General features: G+C 41.7%; 4 protein-coding genes across 14 annotated transcripts in view; 2 read left to right on the top strand and 2 right to left on the bottom strand.

Annotated features, from left to right (window-relative positions):
- The window catches only part of unc79 (UNC-79 domain-containing protein), a 31,919-nt gene extending 25,965 nt beyond the window's left edge, over nucleotides 1–5,954 (top strand). For 2 of the 3 annotated variants that reach the window (XM_076369762.1, XM_076369760.1), the window contains exons 32-47: nucleotides 357–448; nucleotides 509–701; nucleotides 783–871; nucleotides 945–1,174; nucleotides 1,635–1,745; nucleotides 1,806–1,946; nucleotides 2,021–2,175; nucleotides 2,570–2,664; nucleotides 2,878–3,129; nucleotides 3,711–3,938; nucleotides 4,002–4,157; nucleotides 4,235–4,410; nucleotides 4,859–5,132; nucleotides 5,195–5,335; nucleotides 5,414–5,536; nucleotides 5,611–5,954. In XM_076369762.1, the coding sequence (XP_076225877.1) occupies nucleotides 357–448; nucleotides 509–701; nucleotides 783–871; nucleotides 945–1,174; nucleotides 1,635–1,745; nucleotides 1,806–1,946; nucleotides 2,021–2,175; nucleotides 2,570–2,664; nucleotides 2,878–3,129; nucleotides 3,711–3,938; nucleotides 4,002–4,157; nucleotides 4,235–4,410; nucleotides 4,859–5,132; nucleotides 5,195–5,335; nucleotides 5,414–5,536; nucleotides 5,611–5,805 (2,651 nt within the window). In that variant the 3' untranslated portion in view covers nucleotides 5,806–5,954. The remainder of the gene's footprint in view (nucleotides 1–356; nucleotides 449–508; nucleotides 702–782; nucleotides 872–944; nucleotides 1,175–1,634; nucleotides 1,746–1,805; nucleotides 1,947–2,020; nucleotides 2,176–2,569; nucleotides 2,665–2,877; nucleotides 3,130–3,710; nucleotides 3,939–4,001; nucleotides 4,158–4,234; nucleotides 4,411–4,858; nucleotides 5,133–5,194; nucleotides 5,336–5,413; nucleotides 5,537–5,610) is intronic. The other variant, XM_076369761.1, reaches the window with a different exon arrangement.
- A 1,032-nt stretch (nucleotides 5,955–6,986) lies between these two features.
- On the top strand, nucleotides 6,987–10,002 carry Pez (protein tyrosine phosphatase non-receptor pez). 6 transcript variants are annotated; one of them, XM_031977918.2, is made up of 8 exons: nucleotides 7,155–7,296; nucleotides 7,429–7,629; nucleotides 7,770–8,136; nucleotides 8,213–8,381; nucleotides 8,455–8,616; nucleotides 8,689–8,777; nucleotides 8,843–9,044; nucleotides 9,117–10,002. In XM_031977918.2, exons 3-8 carry the CDS (start codon nucleotides 7,787–7,789, stop codon nucleotides 9,441–9,443), a joined length of 1,299 nt encoding a protein of 432 aa, XP_031833778.1. In that variant the 5' UTR covers nucleotides 7,155–7,296; nucleotides 7,429–7,629; nucleotides 7,770–7,786; the 3' UTR covers nucleotides 9,444–10,002. The 6 variants fall into 6 exon arrangements, with proteins under 6 accessions (XP_031833779.1, XP_031833778.1, XP_031833776.1 ...); XM_031977916.2 differs by having other exon boundaries at nucleotides 7,155–7,368; XM_031977919.2 differs by lacking the exons at nucleotides 7,155–7,296; nucleotides 7,429–7,629 and adding an exon at nucleotides 6,987–7,148.
- Nucleotides 9,117–11,313, bottom strand: Uros1 (Uroporphyrinogen III synthase 1). The gene is made up of 2 exons (XM_031977920.2): nucleotides 10,917–11,313; nucleotides 9,117–10,825 (listed from the first exon to the last, which is right to left on the bottom strand). Exons 1-2 carry the CDS (start codon nucleotides 11,098–11,100, stop codon nucleotides 10,212–10,214), a joined length of 798 nt encoding a protein of 265 aa, XP_031833780.1. The 5' UTR covers nucleotides 11,101–11,313; the 3' UTR covers nucleotides 9,117–10,211.
- A 659-nt stretch (nucleotides 11,314–11,972) lies between these two features.
- The window catches only part of sano (CABIT domain-containing protein serrano), a 232,343-nt gene continuing 227,502 nt past the window's right edge, over nucleotides 11,973–16,813 (bottom strand). For all 4 annotated transcript variants that reach the window (XM_076369736.1, XM_076369735.1, XM_031977957.2 and 1 more), the window contains one exon: nucleotides 11,973–14,848. The gene's annotated coding sequence lies outside the window, so the exon portion shown is untranslated. The remainder of the gene's footprint in view (nucleotides 14,849–16,813) is intronic.

Below are 16,813 nucleotides of genomic sequence, written 5' to 3'. Positions count from 1 at the left end.
GCTACAAGCGCAGGCTATAGTCGACATCCACACGAAAGCATTCGCTTTTTCGTGTTATCGTGCCCTAGTAGAGAGAAATGTTCGTTCGTCACTATGAAAATTAATGAAGTCTATTAGAGACTAGTCTGTTGGGGATGTTAGGGAGTATAATATTAAGTAATCTTCCGCGAGTTTCGATGGTTTTAAAGACTTACACGAAAAACTTATCCGCGAAGAAGCTCGCAGAAAGGAAAGGGTTAATATATGTGAAGTATCACAGGTTTCAACAACAATTCAGTCGAAAATGAAGCTTCATAGATGTGGTCAGGCTCTACGGACTGCGAAGATAATCTAGAAACCGCTGTTCCGATTTCCAGGTCCCAGGCCCACCCAACGTATCCTGCGCTGCGAGGACACTTACGGATCCCCCGAGTCGCCGCTGTCCAAGATGGACGTGCTGACAGTTAGTAAGTACTAGAGACGTGGCGAACGAGAGTTGGATGCTAATTACGGAATGCGGACAACATGTTCGCCAGGTTCGTCGTTCGACCAGAACAGCGAGACGTGCACCAGCGTGAGCGACACCGCGAGTCCCAGAAGCATCTCTCAGCTGGAATTACCGAAGCCTGAACGATTGCTGCCGGTCGGGTCGCAGGGCACTTGCGAGTTCAGTACTTTGGTCAAGCATGTTCATCAGGCGCTCAATCTTCACGAGATAAACGGTAACTTTCGTATCTTAGAATCGCGGAGGTGGTTATTGAAAAGAATCGATCCTGAGATTCGGTGATCGTCTCTTTGGTCAGATTCGAACATCTTCAGCAACGGGACTGCCAAAGGGAAAGATGCTGCATCGCTGCCGGTGAAGCAAGACAGTACAGCGTCCGATAACGTGGTAGATTTTCCGATTCAATGGAACAAGGATTTCGAAAGGTGGGACAGGTTTCAAGTAGACCGTTACGTTTCAGTCAGCATCGTTGATACCGACATCGAACGAGGTCCACTCGAGCAGGTCCACAAGCCCGAGGAGATTGACTAAGCAAGTAGCCTTGGAATCACCGTCGATGACTATAGAGTCCTTCGAACATGATCGAAAGGCGAAGATGAAGGAGCATGTTCGGATTCAACGCGACAATTCAGGGAGAGCACCACCATTCAACATGCCTGACGGGCCTACTACGAGGCACACCGACACATGGTACCTTCTAGAAAACGTCACTCGTCTGTAACGAGTATTTTTTCATTGAATGTTTAATTTTCGGAATTGCTAAAATTAAAATTTATGTTTTTACAATATACGGTATGCTTCTTGGAATATTTCAAAAAGTTTATCCATCTCGTCCAGATTTGATGTTATTAGCCCTTTGCACTCGAAAGTTTTTCACTTGAAATATTCTATAGTTAATTAGATTTATTCTCTCAATATTTCACGTATTTATGCAGTATACGAAGGTTAATGGTAAATACCAAAGTTTATAATTTTGCTGTATCAAATCATTTGGCGACTGGGAGTCGCCCCTCGAGTGCAGAGTTAACAAATTTTTAAAACTTTTTGTCCCTTGCACGAAATATTCGTACAGCGTTTAAAACCGACGAGTCGAATTAAAAGTAATTAACGATACCCTCCGTCCCACAACTTAGCTTGCGACTAATTCCAGGTCTGGACCCCAATTGCAGAGTAACTTCGACAACGTCTCGCAACCTTATCGCGCTGACTCGACCATGAAGCACAGCCTGTTTCGCATTGGCGATGACTGCATTTACGAGAGGTAATTACGCGGAACTGATTAGCAGCGAAGGTGTTAGATAAAACTGCGGCTCCCTTACAGGTGCTCGGAATGTGGAACACTGAAGGAGGAGTATTCCGACGAGGAGCTCGGCCTCTGCATCATTAACCTGGGAACGTTCATTCATCGCGAACCGTCCCTGGCTGCGCCACTTTTACCAGAAATCCTAAGAGTAGTGACCAAGTTCGTCGGAATTCTATCGTTAACGTTTGTTTAAGATTTTACAGGGTCTTTAAATGATTTTACGACGTTCGCAGAGTGGCCCTAAACGCGATGTACCCCTGGCAAAGCGAGACCAACATGCACCTGCCGGGCGGGGCTATCAGCGTGGCGCACCAGTTCCTGCGATGCGTTCTTCATCAGCTAGCGCCTAACGGTGTATTCATACAGATGTTCCAGACGCATTTGAATGGTAGATTGCACGGAAACTAACCTCCACGCTGCGCGATTCGTTTCTTCGAGTGTTCTTCAGAAATATTCATTCCGAACGAGAAAGAATTCTTTGATCTTTAGCTTGTTTTTGAAGATACGAGGAGGAACAATGTCGTGTTCATTTAATAACTATTGTAATTACGTACTTATTAATAATACGTTAGTCTACCTTGGCTTTTGATCTATTGACATGATATCATTGAAAAGGGATGTTCACAATTTCTAGATTCTTTAGTAGAGAAAGAAACTTTGATAACGCATGTACCAAGGTTTTCACAGTGAACAGATGTGCAACAACGATTAACTGCAATCGAATTTCGCAGCGTGAGGATTAATCATTATAGGAACCGGTTGTTCATTTTGTCTTTCCGCAGAATCCACGAGAATGCAGTTTTTCAAGAGCGTCGCTCAGGCCTTGGTCGATTTCAACGAACTGAATCCAATTGCGCCTTTGCAATTGTTACTCGAGGTAGGTTCTCTTGTAAAGTATATTTTATAGTGTTTTAGTACTTACCGAAGACATATTCCTTTCTTGGTTTCTCTCGACCGGATCTTGATGTAATCACTAATCGAAGAATAAGATCTGAAACAAATTTGTATCAACATCAATTATTTACTGTCGGAGATAAACGACACAGTGACTGTTCGCGGTGTAAGAATATTCTGATGGCGTTCGTTTCAGGCCTTAAACGCGAAAAAGTCGTTGCCAACGGAACGTCTGCCGGTGATACTCTACAACATAGCCTGCTACCTGGACTGTCTGCCATTGGAGGCAGGTCTTGGACCAGGTGCGACGACCTGGAGCGGCCTGTTAACGCAATTCGACAACCTGTTTCGAAGGCTGGTGCTGATGCTGTCCTCTATCGAAGACACCACACCTCTGCTAAGGATCATGATTTCTTTACTGAAGGTCCCAGGAATTCAGCAATCGAAGGTCGGTCGCTCGGCGGAGCCGGCAATCGTAAATAACACCGTAGTTCGCAATAATTTCCATCGTAATGGCAATCTTTGCCCCTTGGCACATAAATGCAGATTTATTCGAGCCTCTGAGCTAATGATTACGGTGATTAGGGATCTCCGATGACGAAGGGCTATCCGAATATGGTTCAGGAAAGATTTATGACGCGACTTTACGGCAGGACGGGGTTTCACGACGGTGTATCGCCGCGAAGGCCGCTGTTAACACTTCGCCTGCCGGTAGTTGCTGGTACACTCTTCGCGAAATGAATGATTAACCCTTTGTTTTATGATTCTTCAGCTGTACAGAATTACTTTATTTGGGCCTCGACCATAGAACAAACTTATGTATTCATTGTAAATTCTTTGTAAGGGTTAAATATTCATGAGCCTGGAGTTCATACAAAGTGAATCGATTATTTCTGTTTTATTAATTATATTACTAACTAATATAGCAGAGCAATTGGAAGATCCCATATTAGGATACTGACAGACAAATAATGAAGAAGTACTCCGTACTCCGAACCGATGATTGACTTATCAATGATGTTTCCACAGAGTATGCTGGACCCATTCGCTAAAGTGCTGAGTTACGCCATACAGAACTCCACAATAAAGTACAGCTACCTGACAGATCTTTGCCACCTCTGCCACAGAAGCTTCACTCGAGATAGGGACAAACACTCCTTTGGCAGAACAATAGTGTTCGAGCTAGTTCAGGCCATCAAATTCAAGACCACCCTACCCGACACTAATTTCCTGTTACTCTTGCACTTCGTGCTTCAGGTAATGCAATAAAGTAGAGAACGAATGACCGGCAAAGTGAAGATTGAAACATGGAATGTCTAGGACATCGGAGGATCGCTGCCTAACACAATCGCACTAGACAACATTCAAACCGACATATCACCGATTTACAATACGAACGCTTCGGAGTCTCTGAAGACTCAGCTGACAGATGTGCTGGACTTCCTAGCCGACTTTCACACCTTGAGCAAAGTGAAGGTGAGGACGAAGATACGCTACCTCCTAGCTGTGCAAAGAGTTCAGCATTTCTCACGCGTGCGTTGCTGGCTGATTAGAGTTACAGCAAAGGGATGCAGGCAGGATTGAACGAAGACACCCTGGGTGGGATACTGAAATGCGGATTGGCGCAGTACGTGGCGCTGGAGATTTCGAGGGGTAGTAATAGGGAAAATAGAGCAGTACTTCGACACTTGCCGTGGCTTACGACCGCTCCATCCATGATGCAGCAAGGGTAAGCGTCTACAGTAACACATCGAGTCCCGCGATTTTACCGAGGGGAATATACAAAATGAAAATAATCTAACATCAAATTATGTAAGTGAAATGTGTTATTATTGTAGGTTGATCTTGTTCAATGTCACTGCATTAAGTAGTATTACTAGTAATACAGAAAAGTTTCCAAATAATCATTCAATTGAATAAATTATAGTAATTCGACTTGTTTGAGGTCATCGGTGGCCTCAATGGCATCCAATGTGTTAATTAAAGCAATCGAGATTGTGTTTGAAGTGGTCTTATTCAAATTCGTTTTTGGGCCTTTGACGATTTCGAAGAGTAGATAAACAATGGTACCGATGTATTCGCGAATGTTATTTTGTTTGGAGACTATAGGGAATCTAAAACTTTGCCAAGTTTCAAAGAGGATGAAACTGACATGATAAAGATCAATGGTTCTTCAGAGCCCGCGAGTACGTGGACTGCATAGGACACATCAGACTGCTGTCGTGGCTCCTGCTGGGCTCCCTCACGCACACAGCCATGTTCTCCGGCAACTACAACGCCTACAACCACGGGCCATCGATCCCAATAGCGCAACCGATACCTCAAGAAGTGTCCTGTTACGTCGCCGATCACGTGCAAGTGATATTCTCCACATTCCCCGAACAGTCCAAAGAATCTAAGACGTCTGTTCTGCACATGTCCTCCTTGTTCCACGCTTTCATACTCTGCCAGGTAAGCCGATAACTGATTACCCTAACTAATATTCGGTCTTGGCTCATTAACGAATTGTCTAGCTGTGGACCATGTACCTCGAGGAACTGTCGAAGAACAACCCATCGAACAGCGAGGGTCACAACGTCACGATGAACATTCTGTTAGAGTTCTGGGGGAAAATAACACCCTGCATATTGCAACTAGTTAGCTATTCGAGAGTAGTAAGTCATTTTTGTTCGTCAAGGAAGGAGAATCTGGAGGAATTCTTGATTGTTCTAACGAGAAACATGTATTTGTAGCTGGCCGAGATGGTGAATTTACATTTTCTGAGTCTACTAGAAGCTCTTCTCGAGTGTGGCTCCATTTTGCTCAGCAAGTTACTACCACTTTGGAGCCCAATTTTATATTCCCATCATGTACAGGTTGATTGATGAGTGAAACTTTTTCGAAATAATTCACGTCGATTCGTTTTAACGTGAAAATTCGTTGCGACCAGTTGCCTGGTCATTTGCAGGTGCGTCTACAGAACTGCAGGGACTTCCCACCGAGCAAGATGGCGTCGGAGAGTTTCGTCTCGTCCAAGCGAGAGTCTAACGCGACGCTTTTAAGGTGGCTGCACCGGCTGCAGTTCAAAATGGGGCAAATCGAGATGCAGTCTTCCACGGCCACGTTACAGTTCTACTCGATTTAGAAGAAAGAGAAGTTCTCGTTTAGCTGGTCAGAGAGTATTTTATATATATAGAGTATCTGAGAAGATGTTGTACGTTGTATCGTTTGTGATGAATGTTAGCGCGTGATCGTACTTTATCAATTGTTACGAAATATATTTATTATGTTAAATATTCGTGCGGTTCGTTACTCGTCCATGGAACTATCTTCTTTGGAAGATTTTTAATTATTCGTGAAAAATCGCGATGGGGATTAGGTGAAACCTTCAGCGCGTCGAATTTCGTGAACGTGAACATTTATCGCGACATTTTTAATGTCCTCGATAAGACGAGATATAGATGTTCACATGAAATGGTGCATAATCAGTTTTGATAAGAATGTTAGTCATTCTCCACATGGCACAACGATTAAAGAGTTTAAGTAATATTGATAACATTCTAGGGATTTTATTTTACCATCGCGCCTCTCGTTACTTCACAATACTTGATACTTTCATAATTAACAATACAAACAATTGTCATCGTTCAGAAAGATGCGAAAAAAACTGATACTGACTGCATTGTAATCTGTTAATGATTACTCGGAATAGACTATCTAGTTAAAAAAGTCATTCCATTCTGGAAAATTCCAGAAACTATATATATTCCATAAACATTTTTACGTATTTTTGCAGACAACATATGTACTTACTTTGACAAAATTTGAAGAGTTGATTATCATAACTTTATTTTACCGATAATTGTTTAACAATAAGTTACGTTGATTGCAGTTTAGTAATAAAGACACCTGGCGCTGCCTACTGTGAGAAACAAAAAATTTCACGTAACAACTACTTTACCTACCTCGATTCTAGCTCTAACCCTTCTTCATTCTCTTAGGATCAATTGATGACAGATGGCATTTATAAATATATAAATTATAACATTGTATGATGACTAATAGGATAAATCAATTTATAAAAATATTTATGTTCAAGGATTAATGGAAATTATTTTTCATAATATTAATTTCTAATATAGTTTCTAATATAGAATTTTAATATTTATAATATTAATTTCTATGTATTTCTAATTTGATTTTTATTAATAAACTTAAAAATTTGTATTATCGGTAACATCAAATGCGCCACGGAAATGGTAAAATGGTCCCGAGGCCATCGAAGCTCTAGACAAAAATTTCCATAAGTTGCAACGTCTATATGTATCGGAAGTCTGTGTTTGTATTTATTTGTACTCTGTTGGTAATATTGCAAGTGACACTGGAATGGTAAGGAGGCCATGTAACACCACGGTTGTGACAAAAATTTACATTGGATGTCCAGTCTGTCCTATCTTTCGTTAGTGACGTAGGAGCTTCTCCCTTCAGGTAGAAATTCTTGTATCTTTAAAAGTGGGGAGGTTAAGTAGTTTGACGTGGGTGTATTATGCGTGTTAAATAATCAGTCTAATTTCAATATTTATGTTCATTGAATGTTTCTTGCTTTTTTCGACTGAATTCAGCCATTATAATTTTTGTAAGTGAAGTAATCATTGGAAAAACCAATCGTCGCGAATTTGTAAGCAGCCTTAATGTCGTGAGAAACGAGGTTAGAAATGCTCTCGATTTGTTAATCGGGGAAAAATAATACATTTCTCATGCTTGACAGAGTGGAATACAAACGCCGCGCGTATGCACATATATTTCAATTAAAAGTAAAAGTACCATGGAATGCAAGATATTTTGGTGTTTGTTCACGGTGATGCGATATTTACTCTTTTCGAACAGTTGTAATAATAGTACATAGTTGATTCTTCTGTCATAATAGTGCTTCTCCGTTAAACATTTTGCTGTAATAATTAGTGATCAAGTATGTAACGAATACATAAAATACACAGTCAAATATTATCTGATTAAGCTTAAAAAAATAATCCTAATATGTGATAATATAAAAATCTTTATGTTTAATAACTTGTTATAGTTCCAAATCAATTTTCTATTATTTTTTAGACAATCAAAATATTAAAATGCCATTCAAATTCCACCTAAAAAAAAGTAGGCAATATAATGTGGTTTCAAAGAACCAATATGTAATCTGTGTCGAGCTGTTGGATACAACATCCATTGAATGCACATTGAGCATTGATAGTTTAGGCCAGGAGTGCTTGGACAATGTAACTCAACGTTTAGGCTTGGGCCAACCAGAATTTTTTGGACTTCGTTACATTTCTCGGCACGATTCTCCATCTCCAAGATGGGTGGACATGGACAAACCATTAAAAAAGCAACTTGAGAAAGAAGCAAAAAATTTTAGTCTCTACTTGAGAGTTATGTACTATGTTACAGATGTGCAACTTATTCAAGATGAGATGACTAGGTAGATACCATTGACTTACACCTTTAAAAATCAATTATGCTTTAATACTATTGTATCTCACATACTGTGTTCCAAGGTACCATTATTATCTGCAACTAAAGAGTGATGTGTTGGAAGGAAGATTTCCTTGCAATTCTAGACAAGCTACTCTTTTAGCAAGTTATTCAATGCAAGCAGAATTTGGTAACTATGATGCTGAAAGACATACGATGGAATGCTTACAACAATGCACATTATTTCCTAAAGTAATTGAACAGATTCATTAGAAATTTTCAATGAAGTTATTCAATTTAATTTTAACCTAACACTCTTTCTAAGGATGTTATTCAGTCTGATCCTGGAGGCTTAGATTCTTTATTGCATACTGCTGTATGCCAATACAAGAATTTAATTGGTGTCACTCAAGCTGCATCAGAGGAATTATATATTTCTATTGTTATGCAGTTAGAAGGATATGGTAATGAAACATTCTCCACTAAGGTACGACTTTACTTGTATAAAGGTATTTTTAAAATTGTAAGAATTCCTAAATAATTATTTATTAAATAATAGGACAGTGGCAATAACGAAGTAATATTAGGAATTTCTATCAATGGAATTATGGTTGTTTATCCAAGTACACAAACAACACAATTCTACAGGTAATATCACATAGACTTCATTAGAAATGACATGAAAATTATACTAATAAATTATTGTACTCTAGGTGGAAAGACATAAGTAATGTCATAAATCACAAAAAAACATTCAGAATAGAGTGCCAAGCGGAGGGTGAAGAAGCAAAGCAGTTCATATTTAGCGAGTCTCGCAATGCAAAATATGTGTGGCGCTTGTGCATTGCGCAACACACATTTTATATGCAACATCAAGAATCACGGCCATTAGAAAGATCAACTAACGGGTATTTTGTAAGTATTGTTCACCCTGTGCATAATCGTTCGCTAAATTTGGGGCTTAATAAAAATTACACTGTATTTTAGGATAGCGATACCAATGACTCAGGTGATCATGCGGTGTCCGTAAATCTGGATACGCGGAATGCTGAAGGACACACGCGATGGACAAGCTACAATGATCTATCAACATCACCATATCCGCCTGTGGTGTCAGTATCATCGACGGACATCAATAACTTACGTGCCTTACTTCCTTCCTATAGACCCGCGCCGGATTACGAAACCGCGGTTCAAATGAAATATAATAACGGGGGAAACCCCCCACAGCCTTATTACGCTAATCAGTCCACCATTGTTGGTGCTGATCTCTCGTGCCTTCTCGGTAATGTTGTTAACCGAAGTAGATATTAAATTCTTATATGTATTAGAAATTCTATTGATAAATGTTGTACAGAAGAAAAGTAGTTATTCTAACAAAGAGGTATCGCAATATTTCAGTTATCAATTTAACTATACTTAAACATTGCAGTCAAAATGACGACAATGTTTGCGAGAATTCTTTGTGAATATTATAAGTGCTTTCAGAGTTCAGTATTCTTTAATAATCATTCACACATAAATATTTTGTAAACGTTATAGACTACCCAATGGAGATTAGTAGCAAAGACTGATACGCACAACACTGAATCTGTGTTTTTCTATTGTATGTCTAAAAACCTATTATGTTTAAGTAGTATATGTTTCAAACTGTATCTCAATTGTTCTTTAACAATACAATGTTATACTTTATGTCATATTCACATAGAAATGTATTGTATATATAGGTTGAGCCTATTTTTTTAATCTGTTTATTTAGAAACCTGTATTTATTATTGTAATTAAAGTAAAATTTCCAACTGTCAACTGTTTAAAATGGTTGATTGTAACAATTCTTATTTTAATAAACTATTAAAAAGTGATCTAAAGATACCATGAATATAAATAACAAAAGAATATTGACAAATATTGTAATCCATTAAGACTATATAATAAGTCAAGCTTACAATGTATAACTTTATTCTAAGTGTTAAACCAATTTCTATAGTATACAGAATTTAATATAGTCTTAATGAATTAACAAAATTCAGACTCTTGCGTATGACAACAATAAACCACACTCACATCATTCCAGCAATCTCTTCACACAGTCTCTCTTCTAACTTCATCACTCTCAGCAATCACAATAGCTTCCAATAAAGAAAAGGGTTCAGGTTTGTCCGCAGTGGCAAAAACATGTAAATCAGCATTTAACAACGCTTGCTTAGTCACAGGTCCGATAGCAACTGCTTTTACATTGATCATATCATAACATTTCCTTTTTAACAATGTTACTACAAACTCTACACTAGAGGGACTAAAGAAGACAAATATTCTGCATATATTATCCATGAACTTTGATAAATCATGTTCCAATGTATCACTTGGCAAAGTTCTATACACAACTATCTTACTGACTTGTATACTGTGTTCAGCAAGTCTTTTTTCTATTGTTTCCCTCCCAATTTCACTGCAAGGGTATAAGAGAGGCTTTGACCCTTTCGTAACAGATGCAACTAATAATTCAGCTAATTCTTTGGCATTGCCTGTCTCACTGCCAAAGCAGTTCTCAGAACCTAGGTGACTTTTAGCAAAAGATTCGGTCGATGGCCCTACACAGTATACTGGCAGTGTTTTCCAAGGTACCAAGATCTGATCATCTTCTCTGGATACAAGATCGATCGCCTCGACTGCTCGTTTACTCGTCAATATCAGTCCTATAAAGCAAAATACATATTTAAACAATTAGAATGAAAAATAATAAAGATACCATTTCTCGCCGATTATGAAATCTTTAAAAGCTAGTACCATAATACGAGTCCGGCAAATGAAGGCATGTTCGAAGCTCTGACGTATTCACAAATTTGAAACATAACGTAGGTATAACATGGCACGTATAACCTGCGGTTTTAAATGAATTTACGTAAGCCTCTTGCGAATCATTTTGTTCTGACAATCCGCGACACAATACCACTTCGTACTGCGGTGCCATGTTCGCGAATTCCACTGCTCATAAACGCGCTAAAAAAACAATACTCGAATACTCGAATATCGATAATACCAAAAATAGTATCACTATCATCACAGACGAGGTATAGGATAGACATAACATGCAACGTAAGATTTTGTCACACGTTGTCAGGGTTACTAGTAACCCTTACCATTTTCGAGGTATCCTCGCTGTGATTACAGTGTGATTCGCAAATTTCTTTTTCTGGTGGCGCCATCCGTAGCAAAATCATCAACCTTGTAGAGCAGATCAAAGGTATAGGTAACTCTGTACTTAATTCTATACCGACAGTGTTCAGACTTAAGTTTGTGGAGTTGTTCTTATAGCTTGAGCATTTTGTTGTAGATGGTGCCACAAGTACATTTATTATCATCTATATATATATATATATATTTACAATACTCATGCTAATAGTGAACTCGAACACTAAGTCACAATTGGAATAGTAAATAACACTTATGTGTCCACATTTTCTTTAAAGGTTAAAGATTGATAATAGACAAGTAATACTTCATTTGTATGAAAAATTAAATAACACTTAGATTTGCGGGATTCGATTGAAAATTATCATCACAAATTTGACTCGTTATTATAGGACAAGGAGTTAATAACAAAGGCAAATGATATTGAAAAAAATTATTAATGATTTAGTATTATAGTAGTCATATTACGCTATGATCCAGCTACTTCTGTGACTAAATATTTTTATTTAAGATCAAGTTTCTCAACAAAGTTTTCGACAACGTAAAACAAACTTCATGTACGATCTATTAACCGAACCAAGCTTTTCCTTTATAATTGTAACCTGAAACTATTTTTCTAAAAGGGAATGGGATCATGAACGATACAGACCCTTATTGATTTCATTGTCAATTTTATTGAAACACTCTTTAGGGTACACAAGCTATCCTAGATAAGCATTAAGAGAAGTATAAAAAAAAACACTGAACAACTACGTACGGAATCACAAAAAAAAGTGGACGTGTCTGTCCTCCATACGAATCGTAAAACGTATGCAACGTGCGCACATCGAAGGCACAACGATCCTCGACCCTTACGCATCGAGCATTTCGCCATGAAAACACGAACCGTCGACGAGAGAAGCGAACGCGATAGCGTGGACAATGATGCATCTCCAATGCCCTATCGAACAAAACTTAACACTTAAACGCTGGGGTCGTGTGGAGATGGTCGGGAAAGGTTTGCACGGGTTGTAATACGATGAAATGGACAGATTAGGAGTTGAAGGGTTAGGGGGCGAGGATTGTTTCACGGTGATATAACACACTGGCAGCGCTTCGATCCGTTCCCCTGGCAAAATCTCGGCGAACGTCGTCATACGGGATACTCGTTCTCGTCAGTTGCGAACGATTATAGCGCACAGAGTTCCGTCGTAAAGGGGACCGAGTGCCTTCTTCTTCATCATCATCTTCATTATCATCATCCTCCTTCGTCGTCGTCATTGATTACGCAAAATAGAATGTTTACCATGAGAATCAAAAAAGTGAAATCTACACCTTCGATAACGTTACACCTAGAAAACCTTATGTTACAGAACTGTAAGAACTAGTACGTCGTACGGATTAAAAAAAAAAAAAAAAAAAATGAACGTAACGTTCACGCGGGAACCGTCGTCCGGCCCCTCGCGTCGCTCGTGCTCAACGATGGAGGGGACGCGCTGTCCCCCGCGATCTCGACGGTTTTGTAGAACGTATAAATGCACGGGTCCGTTCTCGCCTCGCGTTTTCCTTGCGACGTTTCTCTCGTCCCTAGATCGCTCTTCGGCGAGAACGGCGGACGAGAAATTTGAGTAGAGTTGAAAAACATATTGTGGAAAGCCTAGCCTAGCCTAACGTACGCTTAACATGTACTTAAATAATAATCACAAAAGGTGAGACCAAGGTCCAGAGCGCGTCGTCTGGCCAGGACCATTAACCGACAGGCGGTCTCGATACCTGACTTCCGATGAACAGTTCGTTAAGCAATTCCTTCACGCAATCTCGGCTGTCGGAGGCCTCCGTCGACGTTCCTGGACGCACGCGAGTAGACCGACAACGAAACTGGGTACTTACGTTACGAACAATTTCGCCGAACCTGCTCGAGAGCCGAGCGATCCTTGGGAATCTCGATCAGTGTACAAAAAACAATCCAATCCGATTTGTTCGACAATTCGAAGACTTCAATGTCGAGTTTCATGCAAGAGAAATGTTCTTTTTGTTGTCTAAGGTATGCTGGATCCAATGAATTTTTCTTTAATCCAGAAAGTCGACGATCGTTCCGAAAATCTTCCGCCGCCGGAATTATCAGAGTAAACAGAAAGAGAGAGAGAGAGAGAGAGAGAGAGAGAGAGGGAGAGAGAGAGAGAGAGAGAGAGAGGGAGAGAGAGAGAGAGTGAGAGAGGGAGAGAGAGAGAGGGAGAGAGAGAGGGGGAGAGAGAGAGAGTGAGAGAGGGAAGGAGAGAAAAACAGAGGCCTAAACGTTAAACACGACACAAGACGCTCCGGGTAATGGAATATGATGCAACTTACAGTTACTTAGTTAGGCTTAAACGTAAACAGTAAAGTGTAAAAGTATGACTTAAGTACAACCACAAAAAGTTGGTCATTATTATGGCATTCGTATCCTTAACTTACGCTCCCTAGTAGATTAAACTAAACGGCGCGTGTCACTCCGCCAGACAGCCGGACGCGTGATGCAGGCGTCGCGAGATCGACGATTTCACGTTCCGCTCGAATTTTCGTGTCGCTTTCCCTCCGTGCTGTGCCGGCCTCGTGATCTATGAAGTCTTCTTCCACGCTCGCACGCAATCTCGTTGATCAATGGACCCTAACAGTCCCTCTATTATCGCTCCTGTAATCTTTTTCACCGCTCCCGAGCGATCCGCTGTTTCGTTCACCGTACTTTAGCGCAACCTGGATTAATATCGATCATCGGAGACGCCGTAGCCGCGACGTCGGGGGATTTATTAGTGCCGGCTGCTCGCGGAACCATACGAATATACGTTAAATCAATTATTTCTCCGACGAACGCCGCGGAATATCTCATTTCTGCTGAAACACATTGTACGCTCGAGTCGCGCGAGCATTGAAGATGTTCTGCGATGCTCTTCCAAGATGGCGAAGAGAACACAGCTGTCGCCGCCATCTTGAAGAAGGAAGTTCGAAAGCGTCCGATTTTGCGTAACTATCACGACGATCATTGTTTCGGAATTTTTCGGCGTCTGTTTGATCGTTAGTCTCGATAGACCATCCCTCTATCCGATTGGATGTTTTTTGAAGCGACCGCAGGCGTCTCCGAGTTCTTCTAACCGGAACCCTATCGTTTTCAAAGGCAACGTGAATTTCCAGGGAAATGTGTCTCGTTTAGGTCTGATCTCAGCGAAGAAGTTTCCCGGGTTCGTTTAAAAAGTTCGTTCGCTGGCCAACGATCGCAGAATGCACGTATATAGTAAAGTATCCGCTCTCATTCTCCTTCGGCTTTCGTTCGCGTGTTTCGCGGTGTCTCTCATGGAATCGCTACGATCCATGGTCGGCGAGCTTTGTCGTTCGAATAGATGTCGCGGCTGCGACTAATTAATTAAAGGGACGAGTGGTGGGTTCGTCGACGGACCCGGCCCTCCGTCGTTGCTTGAGCTCTGGCTAACGAGTTTTGATTAGTCGAAGACGTCGGAGATCCATGGCGCCCCATCCGGACCGCTCTTTGCCTTCTTCAGCCCTTCGTCGGTTCGAATCTGAAACAAGAAACCGATCGATCAATCCGCGGACAATTAAATCGACTCAGTCCCGCAACGAGTACCGGCCTTTCCCTCGCACACTTTCGAAAGAGCTCTACGCATTAAGCGTAAAAATGGTCGCTCGGCTCAGAATCGTTTGTCCACGTTGCTCACGCCAGAAAAACTGGCGCACGCAAGACCTTGGACACTCGCCGGTTATATAGTTCGATCTAATGACAGTTATCGGCGTCTTATAACAGGCATCGATTTTATAGTTTCCCGATTAATCGAGTTCTCCCGCTGTATAAGCTTTCACGATGTGTTTACCGGCCACTAGGAAACAAAAACCACGTAAACATCGCGTTAAACTGTTTTCTTCCCTCGAGGAGACGGTCCGACGATCGTCGGTGCTCGGTTCGTAATCCTCGCCGCGATTTCCAAGCGCGAAACGCGATAATTCGGAAATACCGGTCGGCAACGGTACCTAAATCACAGGGTTCCCGCCGAATTTGGGAACTGGTTACTTTCGTCCGGCGAATCTGGCACACGAAGAGCTGGCTCGTAAAGCTATAAAAGTGAAACGTAACTGTACACCGGCCACTCTAATTGGAAAAGAATCCGAAGAAGAATGCCCGTCTGAATCATCGCGTACGTCGAGATTTCCGCGAAAAACACGGTAAAGATCGCCGGACACGCTACATCCGCGAAGTGTTGACCGTTCAAGGTCGAGCGATTCTCCGCGCGGGATTTGTCTATTCTACGAAGCTATCATCTTTCTGCCGGAAAAATTCCGGGCATCCGATGTGTCTTCTCGGTAAATATAAACGAGGATCAACGATAATAGCGTCTGGCAGATGGTATCTCCGCCAGACACCACGGGTATTACGGATCTCCGTCGCGTTGCCACGGCCGATTTGCGGATCTAGGCTCTCCTCGTTGCAAACTCCACCCTCTAACACCTTCTCTAGACGAGAGAAGGCCTGTGTAAGCAGAGATAATCCCAGGATCAACACAGAGGCCCATTTGATCGGCTAGATCGCTACCAATACCACGGCGATCTGTAATCCGGAGAAAAGGGGAACGATCCGTGGGTGACCAGAGAGCTGGTGCTCGATCCTCGCGAGCACACGCGACGGCTGTTCAGATGCCTACCTAGGGCAGCCTTAGTAATCGGCCCTCGGAGCGGCACCAATAATTTGACGTAATTTAATAAACGCGACCCTGGATCCGCGTGCGTGCGCCAGGTCGCGCGACTATCATTATCGACAGTTTGATCGTATCTGGCCAGTGCGTAATGACGATGCACCTAGTCACTGAGCCGAGGCTCGCTCGTGCCCGGCCGTCTCGATCATCGGTCATGCAAATTGCCGATGCAGAACGCCAACCGGCCATCCCCGAGTATATACCGATCTCCTCATATTCCGTACGTGGGAAAACAATGCGTCGAGCCCGCATTCGAGTCGAATTGGCCGGGCGTGGCTACGGGTCGCCCCGACAAAATGGCCGACCTTCGAAACTACGAGCCACAAGTTTTCTTCGTCCCTGGTTTCGTGTAATTGCGGGGTTAATCATTTTGTCGAAGCTTATTAAGTAATTTATCGGATAACCGAAGAAACTGAATAAGTATGGAGTCGACTACTTGAACCTTATTCGGCCGCCATATTGCTTTACAGATGGCATCGATGGTTACATCCCTTCGGTCAGCTCGAAAGATTGAAGAGCTCGCTTGGAAGGTGGTTTTTATTGTATGCAATAGTTCTCGTGGAACAGATTCACTGAAATTGAATGACTGTGTAGCCACGTCAGAAGATAAGCGAAATACTCGCGTATCCGAAAATCGTAGCCGCCATGTTGTCGGCCGCGCGGCGTCGACAGTCGTATACGAAGCCTATCCCGGCCGATTCGAGAACGCTTCCGCAAAAAGCTGGTCGGTCTGTACGTGCCACCTGAATACCGTGGTCGTTACGCTCCTGCCGTTTCCAC

The sequence above is a fragment of the Nomia melanderi genome, chromosome 8 (genome assembly GCF_051020985.1).
Source record: "Nomia melanderi isolate GNS246 chromosome 8, iyNomMela1, whole genome shotgun sequence".
Classification (NCBI taxonomy): domain Eukaryota; kingdom Metazoa; phylum Arthropoda; class Insecta; order Hymenoptera; family Halictidae; genus Nomia; species Nomia melanderi.
This window is presented reverse-complemented; position numbering and strand designations above follow the sequence as displayed.